Below are 13,542 nucleotides of genomic sequence, written 5' to 3' on the forward strand. Positions count from 1 at the left end.
GCTAACGTTTGTAAATACTAAGCGAGTTCACTTCCGGTTTGTTCGGACATGACGTTTGCGGAAGTTAATTTAAACACAAAGATGGCTGAAGAGGAGAGTTCGTTCTCCGAGTTTGAGCGAATTGACTTTCTCAAAGACAGACATGTACGATTCTTTCAGAGATCTCTGCAGGTCTTGCCCGAAAGATATTCGTCTTTGGAGACGAACAGGTAGCGTATTTAGTCATTCTGTATCACACAACGTGGTTGATAAAAGGGTCATGTGTGAAAGCCTGGTGTGTCCGCTGGGGCACCCTCCGCCCCGGCTGTGCGCCTGTATTCCGCACATGTGCTTTTTCAGAACAGTGTGTTTGCGTTTGTTTACAGTAACATTACCCCGTTAGCAGCTCTTTAACCTTTGTAAAACAAGTCAACATTAATCCAAAGGCTGTCCTCCGTGTTACCGCGCTGCCAGTTAAAATCACTGCGAATTTTTTGGCGACAGTGTCACCCAGAATTCAGACCACACACGCACTTTGTTTAAAGGACATTAGCTTTTATTATACTGAAATACGATGTTGCACTCAAAATGTCTACAAACACATCGCGTGTCCAGTGCGTGGTTTGCTTGTGGTTTGTTGATCCATCGCTTACTGTCTTGAAGGTGAAACGGCAATAGCCAAGTAAGTGAGGATGCTCACAGTAGCCCGCGGAGCGAACAGGCCCCTCCATTGCTAACGGGAATTTAAGCTGTCATCTTTATGCTTTCTGGTGTCAGTCAGAAACGCTTGGACGCTTGATTCTCGGTTTACGTCTTTCTTAAATTCGTTTAATTAGCGGGGCGGATCACTTGGTGTTTGAGCTGTCGTTTGGGTGGTAATTGAGATGATGTTTCTAAAACCATCAACTGCCATTTGAATCGTAAGGTGCTTTTCTATACCTGTGTTCCTTCCCTCATTTCTTCGCTTGCAGCAGCTGCATCTTTTTTGCAGTTGCTCGTCAGAGTTGCATTGAAACAGTCGAGCAGCAGCAGTGGTTGATCCGATCTGCTTCTTCGCCAGGTTGACCATCGCATTCTTTGCCCTCTCTGGCCTTGATGTTCTCGATGCCTTGGATGTTGTGGACAAGTCGGCGCTGATAGAGTGGATTTACTCACATCAAGTCCTTCCCACCGAAGACAGTAAGTGTGTCGTCTTGTCTGAATTGAGCCTTTGCCCATGCAAACCTCCGTACTGTCCCCCGGCTGAAAATAATGCGAAATAAAATGTTACCTAAGGGAAAATTACAGGATTATGCCTTTTCATGAGTGGGCATGCTCAGCGATTTAGTGGCAACACGGTCCTGTACACCGCCTGCTGTCCTCAGCTAGTAATTACAAGCAGGCTGATTTATGATGAAACCGGACCCAGTTTTGGAGGCCTGTTGGGACCGTCTTCTGTGTGCTGGTACGACAGAATAAGCCGTTTGTGTCGGAGCAGGCCAGCTGGGACAGAGAGGACTAATGAAATAATACTAAATTTTTTCTATTATTACATTATGAGTACCAGTAGTCAGTCCTGGGTATGACGTTAATCTGCATCCGGCCTTGCAAGCGGTCCTCCAACTTGCAGGGAAACAATTTTTGGAGGTTGGTGGTGGGATTGGCACTCCAGGTACGGTAAAACACTTCACAGCAGCTCAGTCTAAACAGGCACGACACCCTTCTGCTCTCTGCGGGAGTAGCTCTGCTGCAGCTGCCCGCAGGAAGGCTGCACGCACCATGAAGGAGATGGGGGGGGGGGAGCCTTTGGGAGCCTCATCCCTGGAAGAGTCTGAACCGTCTGAGACCTAATAGGGTCAGGCCAGTTAGGGATCGGGGCTGGTGTGGTGCTGAAGCATCGTCCGCTGCATGGCGGCACTTAGGTCCCAATATGAGGTAACCCATCCGGGTAGGCGCGTGGAACATCTTGTCTCTCTGGCAAGATGACCATCTTCCTCTGCTGTCAGGGGAGCTTTGTAAGCAGATCTCCGCAGGTGGGTGTACCTACTTTTGGTCTGCTTGCTCTAATGGCTGCCATGTAGCAAAATTATACTTATGAACCATTTGATGTATTTTTTGACTCCACTAGATGGTGCTGTCTGTTCAAAAAAAGGGTCCAAAGCATATCCCAAAGCAAGCCAAGAGCGCCATCTAGTGAGGTAAAAAAATACAGCAAATGGTTCATGAAGCTTCATTTGCCCATCACTACTGCCATGCTCAGGGAGTAGCTGTTGCTGTGGCAGATCAGCTCCTCCTGGTGGTGTCTGAGGTCACTCCTTTCAACCAGCGTATTATGAGACTCAGGCTAAGGCACTCTTTGGGTGTCTTGTCTGTTGTCTCAGTGTACCCTTAAACCACAGTGACTGATGTCTCGCAGCTTTGCTCTGTGGTTAATGAGTACCCACGAGGTAACACTCCTCTGGTCATGGGTGACTTCAGTGCGACCACTGAGACTGACAGGGCTAGCTATGAGGTTTGTGTCGGTCCCCATGGGTCTGGAGACTGGGGTGAGTGTGGCTCCATGTTCCTTGACTTTGCGAAAGGTCAGGGGCTGCGGGTCACTGGATCCTGGTTCCATCACCCTGAGCCGCATCGTTGTACTCCAATAATGGTGATGCAGCAAAGGAGATTGATCACATCCACGTGTGCAGACGTTGGAGGCTCCTGCAGAACTGCAGGGTCTACAGAAGTGCCCAGTTTGTGAATTCTGACTACGGACCTGTTGTTGCTACTCTGAAGATTCAACTCAGATCCAGTAGGCTATCAACTACCTGGAGAATGAGACAGAATACAAGATCAAGCTGTTTCTGATGAGTTTGCACACAGTCTGTGTGGAGAACTTGCAGACTTGGGTGCGAGGGTTGTGTTGGTGTTGCTGGTGTTCCCAGAAGGAGATGTTTCATCTCACAGGGCACCCTGGAAATTATTGAGAGGAGTCGCAGCGCACAACTTGGTGGCAACTCCAGTCTGTACTGGGAACTGAGATGGACTGCTGTGAGGGCTCTGAGGGCAGATAAGGAGGCGTTTGTTAGACAAATCTGTGAGCAGGTGATACATCATATGTGGTCTAGTGACCCACGTCCTGCTTACAGAGGAATTGAAGCATTACGCACATCTGAATATGTTCTTCGGAGACAGATTCAGGGTGGATGATGGAATGGTCCTTGTGGATGACACTGCACTGATTGTGGCAGCTACAGGGGGATAACACTGCTTTCAGAGCCGGGTAAGGTCCTTGTTGGGGTCATCCTTAACAGGATCCGTGTTCACTTGCACACCTGTTAGTGGTCGTAGCAGTCTGGTTTGACACATAAGAGGTCTACCATCGACCGCATCCTGGCACTGAGGGTTCTCATTGAATGCAAGTGCAAATAAAGGCAGAGGTTCTTTGCACCCTTTGTTGATTTCCATAAAGGGTTTGATTCAGTTGACCGAGTTGCCCTGTGGGGCATCTTGAGTCTTTGCGAGATCCCCCCGAAGCTTCTGGACGTCTTGGCCGGCCTGTACACTGGTCTGGTGAGTGCTGTGCAGAGTGGAGGGAGAACCTCCGCGTTCTTCCCACTTGATTCTGGGGATCCCCAGGGGTGTGTTCTTGCTCCTACTATGTTCAATGCTTGCATGGACTGGGTGTTGCGCAGGGTCGTGGGGTCCAGCGGCTGTGGGGCATTTGTTAGTGTAGAAAGTTTTACTGATCTTGACTTTGCCGACGATGCTGTGATCCTCGCAGAGTCAATGGAGGCTCTGATCGGGGCTCTTGAGAGACTGAGTGAGGAGTCTGAGTGTCTGGGATTGTGGGTGTCCTGGATAAAAACCAAGATCCAGGCCTTTAATGATTTCTTAGGCACAGCCATCAGTAATGTGTCTGTCTGCGGGGGAGGTGTCGACCTCGTCAAGAGATTCACCTACCTCGGCAGCGACATTCATGTCTCTGGTGACTCTTCCTATGAAGTCAGCAGATGGATTGGAAGAGTATAGGGGGCCATGAGGTCACTGGAAAGGGGTGTGTGGTGCTCCAGATATCATTGCAAGAGGACGAAGGTCCAAGTCTTTAGAGTCCTGGTCCTCCCTGCATTGCTGTATGGCTGTGAGACATGGACGCTATACAGTGAGCTGAGACGAAGACTGGACTCCTTTGGTACTGAGTCTCTTCGGAGAATCCTTGGGTACCACTGGTTTGACTTTGTGTCGAATGAACGGTTGCCTGAGGAGTCCCAAATGAGGCACATTACCTGCATTGTGAGGGAGCATCACTTACAGCACTACGGCCATGTGGCGCGTTTCCCTGAGTGTGATCCGGCTCACAGGATCCTCATTGCTTAGGACCCGAGCGGCTGGACCAGGCCAAGGGGACGCCCATGTGACACCTGGCTGCGGCAGATGGACAAATAACATTCAACTTGTGCCCAATACGTATAAAATTCACTGCTGTATCTCAAGAAAAAAAGTAGTTTTTAGTTTTAGGATAAATTTGTTAAAATAAGTCCAGTGACTCCACTGTTTGGATGCTGAAATCCTGTCTGCTTCTCTGACTCCACATCCTCCCTGTCCTGCTGTTCCTACCCCCCCCCCCCCCCCCCCAGTCAATAACCAAAACTCTTTTAAAGTCTTTACTGTATTCAGTTTCCATATTGGTAGATTGTATGAATATTTTATGCTATATGTTTACCGTATCTGCGGATGACCATTCCCTGTTCCTTTGTCCTCAAAAAAAGGAGAAATGGACTACCATTGATTGGAGGAAGAAACCCTTTGTCACCACATGGTGGCAGCACTGGGACATTGTGGCATGCTGCTTTTGCATGGTGAATGTTTGCAACATGTATTTGTGATGCCTGTGTACACGTGCCCAGGGCTTTTGTGCTGTGCTTTTACCTGTCTGTTGTTTGTGGCGTGCTGATGATCGGGTCAGCCTGGGGGGACCTCTGTGTGTGGCGTAACATGCACTTCCTCCCTGTAGAATCAAACACCGGACGCTGTGGATTCCGTGGCTCATCATACATGGGAGTCCCCTACAACCCATCCAAGGTAGCTGCTTTGGGGGCCGTCTCCCAACTCCCAGGCCTGGTGTGGATGTTTCTAAAGCAGTGTTTCCCAATCCAGTCCTAGGCGATCCGCAGATGGTCCATGTTTTTACTCCTGCTGGGAGGGAGCAAAAACACGGACCACCTGTGGAGCCCAGAGGACCGGATTGGGAAACACTGTTCTAGCTTATTAGAACCGTGTAACACAGAGCTCACCATTTATAACTGATTGGACAAGCAGGTAAAGAAAATAGATGGATTATTGATTTAAATGTTTATTATTTCATTTTGATGGTTTATTTCTTTACACACATGTCTCCTGTCATCACAATGTTGGAGCCAAGCAAACCAGCATTTCACTGCACATCGAAAACAAAAAAGTTTGTGTGAAATAATTTTGATTGATAGGATAGTTTTGGGGGGGCAGCAGAGTGGTTAGGTTAATGTGGATCCACCTTTACATGACAGTCGAACAGAGGGCAGAGTGGCAGTAGAAATAGCTCAGCATTTGCTGTGTGACCCCCCCACCCCCCTCCATTTCCAGGGTCCAGGCTTGCCCCACCCCTACGACAGCGGCCACGTGGCCATGACGTATACGGGACTCGCCAGTTTGCTCATCCTGGGTGACGACCTGAGCCGGGTGGATAAGGAGGCATGCCTGTCGGGGGTGAAGGCCTTGCAGCTGGAGGATGGCAGGTAACTGCTGCGGCGTGTGGCTCGGTGGGGTGGCAGGCCGTGCCTGTGATCAGAGGGTCACTGGTTCAAATCCCATTGTCGGCAGAGTGATTTTACTTTTGAGCCTCTGAGCAGGGCCCCCAGCCCCCAGTTGCCGCAGGGACTGTCCTATCCTGCCATCTTGGAGAAAAAACATGCATGTCGCTTTGGATAAAGGTTGAGATACACAATATATTATTAACATATCGTTATTAGCTGATGATTAAAAATCAAGATGTCAGCAAGGGCCGATGTGACCAGTCTTGGCCAATATTTAGTCTTTCCTGAATATTCAAATTTAGCAGAGCTAAAGACATAACTACTACTGTAAGGGAGATGATTGCGTTAGATGATCAGCCATTTTCGCTAGAGCATGGTGATGGATCTGTCTGCTCCTTCACCGTCTCAAAAGTAACGACGAGATCCAGCTCGCGAGCAGCTTTTATAAGGCCTGCCCCATGTTTTTAATCCAATAATAAATCTGGCCTGCAGATCGATCTTTCGTTTTTCACAGAGATAAAAAACGTTGTAGCTTCATTCTGCTATTCAGCACCGGCCAGTTTTACCACCAGCACCACTGGCACAAATTAACCCCCCACCCTTGGAAAGTTTCACTGTATTCTATCATATTGACACATATTATGTATATTCATCTACTGTATTATATGTTTATATGATCATATTTCACTCTGTTGTGATTGTGTATCTGATAAGTGTCAACTGTGCCCAGGAGGAACATGCAGAGTGAGATTTTCATTGTGGGTGTAACTGACTTGTTTTTCAGTGCAAATGACAATAAACTTCTTAAAGTTAGCTGGTTATCGGTGCTGGTAATATCAGGAAAATAGCTAAAAGCATCTGCTGGAATGAATTGCTCACCCAATCCCTGCGTGCACAGGCAGTGTGACCAACACTGATTGGGGCTTCCAGCACGGTTGATGCACGGCCTAAGAATGTGACCTGGCTCGTTCCTCTGGGCAGCACCTGCCTTTACCTTTAACTGATGTTTCCGTCTCTTAGGGGCGAAGTGTGATATTAAACCCGATTTCACTGCCTTGATGAAGGCCACACCCCTAGAGAAGGGACTCTCAACATATTGATGACCGCAGACCGGTTTATGTTGTGTAAAAAAATTTATGGGCTGGTAAAACTTGTCACTCGGGGAGGGGGGCGGTGCTGGAGGCGGATCAATTGGCGGGACAGATTTAATAAGTTTAACTGTTTGCATTTCTTTCACATGCAATCAAGAAAATTGGAAAGTAACCAACCCCGCCCAAAACCCCCAGCGTTCCGTGCCCTGGGGGGGATACTCGTTGTGGACCGGGAGTTAGGAACCCCTACCGTAGAGTGCCGAGTCTGCCGTGTCCGTAATCATCGGTGCCTCACCCGGTACCCGTGCCGGAGAACCCGAGGGTAGTTTCTTAGCGACTCTGACGGTGGGCAGATGTGGACCTTGGCTGTCTGTCTCTGTTCCAGCTTCTACGCCGTGTCGGAAGGGAGCGAAAATGACATGAGGTTTGTTTATTGTGCGGCCTGCATCTGCTACATTCTCGACGACTGGTCAGGGATGGACGTGGAGAGGGCTGCCCGGTACATCCGCAGCAGCTTGGTACGTGAGTCTGCCCCCTCGCAATGGACACACACAAACACATGCACAGTCCATGTATTCATCTCTATAGGGTCTCTCCATTCATTTCTATAGGCATGACCCTAATCCCAGCTCTAACCTTAACATAAGTAACCAAACAAAAGACATTTCGCATTTTTAGTTTTTGACTGCAGTCACAGATTTTTATAAAATTGAGGTTTACCACAAGGTAAAAAGTTCCAAGTTTTTGTCACATTGTGGGAAATCTGATCCTTTACAATGTAATTGTTACGGAAACACAGGCACACATGCAGACGTGGCCACACACACATTCATGGAGCGCCCTGCTGCTCAGCCAGCTGTCAGACATCCATGCTGCTTCCTGCTTGCTCCATGTCACATGTAACCAGAGTAATTCCCATAGTGCTGTAGGCTAAACTATCCAAGGCACAGACCTGTGATTGATTTTGTGTTCGAGGAGCTGTCATGCGCAGCAGTAGTTTGATTGGCCATAACAGTGTCACATGATCACTGAAGTCTCCTGACCAGCAGGAAGCTGAAGGGCAGTCTTCTCTGGCTTCAGCGAAGCTGACTAAACAGATTTCTGAGCTGGGTTGGAATGTCCTCTCAGCCTTAATCATGTTGATACTATTACTTCTGTTTTTCTGGTTAATGTGAGGTTATGGTGTTTCAGGGAGTCTCCTCACACGCCTGTTTATTAGGCTAATTGTCGTTTGGCCAGTCCCTGTTAATTACGCGACACGTTTCTGGGCATGCCTAATTCAGGGGAAGAGCACCATTAAAGCACGGAGAGAATATTACAAAATAGTCCTGTAAACTCCCTCCGCTCTGTTGAATGTGTACTATAATGATCACATGACCTCAGGGAGTAAACAGGAAGTAAGGAGGTGGGACGTGGTTCGCCAGCTGTACGGCCTAATCCCGCTGTGGATTACATAATCTACTACCTAGCAACCAAATGTTCCCTTATGTCTGGAGTGGATTACGTTTCCTTCCCCACTTGGCAACCGCCGTAATGTAGGTGGTCAGTGGTTATTCTTAATCTTTTGTGGGCTGAGACGGGAAGCCCCTAATGGACTTAATCCTCTTAGTCTTTTGTAGGATCTTCACCCAGCCTGCGATTGGTCCATAACCCAACCCCTCCCCTTTATGCCTGAGCGAATCAGTCCCCCCCCCCCACCCCACCCCACTCCGGAGTGACTTTAACATCTGTCACCAGTCTCGGTGTCTGTTTCTGATCTGCAGTACGATGGCGTGTTCTGTAATGCTCACGTTCAGCTAAACGGTTCCCTGGCACTGTCCGGATTCCCCGGTCTGCGTCCTTGTGCTCAGCTCAGTCTCCCTGTAAAATGTCAGAGTGTAAATGGAGGCGTGTGTGGCGGGAGCGGGGGGGGGGGGGGGGGGGTTTGAGCACGCTCGGTTTGTCAGCCGGCGCTGGGCGACATGTCGGTGGCGATCTGGTCACCCGCGGGTCGGTGTCTGTGTCCCATCAGGCCCTTATGCCTCGCGTTCTGTCACTCTGTGTCACCCTGAAGCATCGCGGTGAATCTTTGTCACTAAAAATAGGGCTTCCTCCCTATCATGATGCTTTAAAAACTTCAGAATGTGATGAGGTGGCATTAAGAAAATATGACCTCTCTCTCCCTCTGTCTCCTTCCCTCCGTCTCCCCCACCGCTGTCCTTGGTTCAGTCTTACGACAACGGGATTGGGCAGGGAGCCAGCCTGGAGTCCCACGGTGAGTATGGCAGGCGGCCTCATGCACTTTCTTGGATGCCCGTGTCTGGGCCAGGTACCCATCCTGCCTACTGCCAAGTGCCACGCTTGGGAGGTAGAGAGTGAGTTCACATGGAGCGGCATGAAGTGAGGTATTGTACCCGAGACTGGGTTAAAACCATGATGCCCCCCCTCAGCCTAAGCAAGTGCAGAAGTAACCTAGAAAGTGATGCTGACGGCCAGGTGATCACGTCTTACGCTCTACGTGTGCGGCTAAGCATTGATGTGGAGGGCCCCCCCCCCCCACCATGGAGTTTACGGTGTTCTCTCGTCAGGGTCCTCTCAGATTTGGATGACACCCACACATACATGCCTGTGGATTCCATAGCTCACAGAGACCGAGGGTGAAAGTTTTGCAGTTTCCGCTTTCAGACAATTAGCACAAAGCGTTGTCTGTTTTGCAAACTCTTCCCCCGAGTGACTGACATCTGTGCAGCCTGGGTGTTCAGTGAGCAAACCTTAATGACAGAGCAGACGCTTCCTCACCTATAACGCCCAATTCCGGGCCTTTCCACTACCATCCGGAGAGCAAGACTGCGAGGATGCCACTGCCGCAGGGCTGGGGGGGGGATACTTGGGGGAGTGGATTAATGGGTCCTTGGCACGATATTGAAGCTGCGGCTCAGTATCATGAATTATAACCTTGCCTGCAGTGCGAATAGAAAGTCGGGGGGGTTAATTATACGTCAGACGGAAAGTGAGAGTTCAGGTCCCCGTCTGTGACTTCCTGTCTGTTCCTGATGGTAGGACCCCTCCACCAGGCACATGTGGTGACAGATTTACCGACTGCCTTAGTCTTATTAACAATTATGGTCTTGTTTGTCCTGTGGGGGGCGCCGTGATGGTAGACATTCCCCACAGTTGATTAATTGCCAGCACTGGGGGTGCCAAGGGGAGATGCCTTTTAAGCCAAGCGCCTCCACCTCCTTTTCTCAGGAGGCTCCACGTTCTGCGCCATAGCAACGCTGTGCCTGATGGGAAAACTGCAGGAAACGCTCACAGAGCGCGAGCTGAACCGCATCCGCCGCTGGTGCATCATGCGGCAGCAGAGCGGCTTCCACGGCCGGCCCAACAAGCCCGTGGACACGTGCTACTCGTTTTGGGTCGGAGCCGTCCTCCAGGTAACGTCGCATGGTCCTGAGTTGACGTCCCAACACTGTGAGGTCCAGGGGTGGACATTTCTGGGAGCTCTGGTTCTGGGAGTCTCACGACGCATGCAAAAACTCGCCATTCAGATCCGTTAGGGCAGTGTTTCTCAAACTAATCCTAGGGGACCCCCAGACAGTCCATATTTTTGCTACCTCTCGGCTCCCTACTTTGGCAGGGAGCTGGGAGGGAGCAAAAACGTGGACCGTCTTGGGGTCCCCGAGGACCGGGTTGGGAATCACTGCGTTAGGGTTCCTGCAGAGTGGCTGGGTTCACCACTGGGAATTCAAAAGGGTACAGAGAAGCTGCATATTTCATACAGTTTTATAGCCAAGTCATTTTTTTATTGGCCATGTCCTGGGTCGTCCTTGATGTATGCAGATGTACTTCTGAGTGGCTGCACTTGACTTGATGAACAACATCGCAATGGAATTTTAAGTCCAGTGCAAAGACGGCAAATTAGTGGGAGCACTCTGAAATCTCAGAGGACTAACCCACGGTGTTTCAGTAAATCTTGACACTGCCACAGGTGAATGCCCACCATTTATACACTGTCACCTCCAAGGGTAAGTCTCTGATTTTCTAATTCCATGCCTGTGGTCCCCCAGCTACTAGATGTTTTCCAGTACTCTAATTTTGAGAAGAACCGGAACTACATCCTGTCGACGCAGGACCGCCTGGTCGGTGGGTTTGCCAAGTGGCCTGACAGCCATCCAGGTAACTTCATCGCAGATCTGCTCCATTCTGACCCACCTGCCCCCCGCAATCAGTGGAGACCGCGGTGTAACCGTAACCGTAGCCTTGCCGGGGGTGGATCTTTAATTCATCAGGCCATTATCCAGAATGGATTTAAGGATACTGGAGAGAAACTGGGTCCAGTTACAAGATCCAGCTTTGTTTCCATTCATTGTTGAGGGTGTTTTGGCCTGAGAAAATAGACAGGAGGGGAGCAAGTCTGATGGATTTTAACCCAAGTTGATTCTGGAACATTCCTCTGATGCAAAGGGCAGTAAAGCACACTAATTAAAAATATTCCCAGTGCCCTGGTGAGGGAGACCTTATGCTTCTGAAAGGTTATGACGTCTGTGTGAACGACGTGAAAGGATCGGTGAGAAACGTGCTTGTGAGTGGGGATGTCTAGTCTCACGTCCGTGCAGGTTCTGGTGAGCGGTATATCTGTGATTACATCAGGCATGCAGTGGTGCTGAAGGCTCTCAGACCCAGTCCCTTGGGATCGTGTGGGGCTGCTCTGACCCAGTTCTCTCCCACCCCTTCCCACCCCCATGACCCCACCGCCTGCCGCAGATCCTCTGCATGCCTACTTCGGCATCTGCGGCCTTTCCCTCCTCGGCGAGTCCAGCCTACGACGCATGCACCCAGCCCTCAACGTGAGCGAGAGGGCCTTGCAGCACCTGCAGCAGCTGCACCGGACGTGGAGCGAGTCCTGCACATGACAGCCCGTCTCCCCAGCCCGTCTCCGAGCCACACCGGCCCACCTACAGACACCACCTTAGCAATATTAACCTTAGTGGGTCGCTTAAGTTGGCACTGGTGTTGTGTCGAATGGAGGGGAAGACCATGCATAAATTATCGTGTCCAACTGCATCAATTATTAACATCTGCCAGTGAATCGACACTTGACCCAGTTGAACTGGTATGGTTTAGCTTCACTGGATTTCAGCGGTGCCCCATCCTCCCCACATTATTTTTTTTTTAATGCATACTTTGGGTTGTCTTTTTTTTTTACTTTTTGCCTTTCTGGTGTTTTTTCCTTTGGTTCAGAAGGTGTTTAACAACGGCATGGCTTACTTGATGGTTGACTTAGTGGAATTCACACTTAGGGGTTTGGTGCTGGTTTAAGGTCTTGTCTGCCATGATTTGTGTGAGGTTGCAGCTCTGTTTAGTACCAGAAGACAGTCTCTCATCGGTGAGATAGTGGGGGTATGTTCAGCTGGTCTCCAAGATCCAGCTGTAGGGAAACTCAGGACTGGACACCCCTGTCCTGCGTGCTGGGCTAAAAGACAGACAAATGTTAGCTTTGTGCTTCGTGAAACCGCATAAACTCTGTCCATTTGATTAAATCACTGTTTTGTACACAGAATGATCTTGGGTGTCCTTCCACATGCCTGCATGTGTCAGAAATATCAACAGGTTGGGTTGCAGGGAAAGTGTAATGTTCCAGGTTTGGACAGGCAGAAGACGACGGACAGCTGCGAACAGCTAGAGTTGGCTGTCGGTGGCGCTGGGGTAACATCACACGTGGAGAAGGGGGAGGTGGTCTGCTCCCCGCAAGCCAAACTTCATCCTCGTGCTTATTAAAGACTGCAAGAAAAGGTAGCTTGCAGCTTTGAAGATTTAGAAGGACTTGTTGAGGCAGGATGTTGGGGAACCAGAGTGTTTTTCCATATGAAAGAATCTGTCTCCTGCCTTTGTTCTGGAATCATTTTACCATGGAGGTTAAACTACGACAATCTCAATTTCTTACAATCTCTTAATTTCCTACAAGTGCAGCCAAAATTCAAGGTGATTAGTTTCCACATAACCACCAATAAAAACACTTTTTTTCACAGCAGCTTCCAGCAGTGTGTCGTGTCCATCAGTAATTCAGTCACAATGTTCCTTTACTCGAGCAGAGTGAAATGCCGAGGTCCTAATAGTGTAAGGTCCCTTTTTGAGAGCAGTCTGGAATATTAGCCAGAGTGCAACTTGTCTAGTAACAATATGACCAGAGATTACTTTCATATATGAGAAATGCTGAGTGTTGGCTGTCAAACTGGGCCTCAGTTCTGTGCAGTATCACAGAAACGGCAGTTTAATTTGCTGTCAGGGTCAATGGCTCTTCACAGGCTCTTCACAAAGACTCTCAGATTTCATTCATTCATTCATTAATGCCTGGTCACATATGGTGAGTAGGGGGACTAGTAAATCCATTCTCCATCAGTCCTGGGCATGTATTTGGTCTTCAAGGTGTTTCTCCTGTTTATTACATTTATAGTACTTTACTATTTATTAAAAATGCAGTCATTGTTTACTGCAGAATTTTGTGTGAAATTTTACCATCAAGTGGTATGAGCTCACGTATGCCTATACGATAAAGATATGAAAGTAAAAACGAAATGTCTCCAGTCCCAATCATTAACGATGAAGGTGCAGCTGTCGAGCTGAGGAAACGTGCTCATACGGTCCACACGGCGCGTTTCTGACCCGAACCGGACCGATACACGCCCCCCACGGTCATTTGCGTTCCTTTCTTTTTGTTGACCATACGGTGCTCAGGGCAG

The 13,542-nt window shown here is 49.2% G+C and overlaps 1 protein-coding gene across 1 annotated transcript; it reads left to right on the forward strand.

The window, feature by feature from the left end:
• Positions 1-42: 42 nt before the first annotated feature.
• pggt1b (protein geranylgeranyltransferase type I, beta subunit) lies at positions 43-12,362 on the forward strand. The gene is made up of 9 exons (XM_023836749.2): positions 43-209; positions 1,040-1,158; positions 4,955-5,022; positions 5,563-5,714; positions 7,209-7,341; positions 9,032-9,077; positions 10,052-10,236; positions 10,870-10,978; positions 11,567-12,362. The coding sequence occupies exons 1-9, from the start codon at positions 49-51 to the stop codon at positions 11,713-11,715; spliced, it is 1,122 nt and encodes a 373-aa protein (XP_023692517.1). The 5' UTR covers positions 43-48; the 3' UTR covers positions 11,716-12,362.
• Positions 12,363-13,542: the final 1,180 nt, after the last annotated feature.

This window comes from Paramormyrops kingsleyae, chromosome 2 (assembly GCF_048594095.1).
Source record: "Paramormyrops kingsleyae isolate MSU_618 chromosome 2, PKINGS_0.4, whole genome shotgun sequence".
In the NCBI taxonomy this organism is placed as follows: Eukaryota; Metazoa; Chordata; class Actinopteri; order Osteoglossiformes; family Mormyridae; genus Paramormyrops; species Paramormyrops kingsleyae.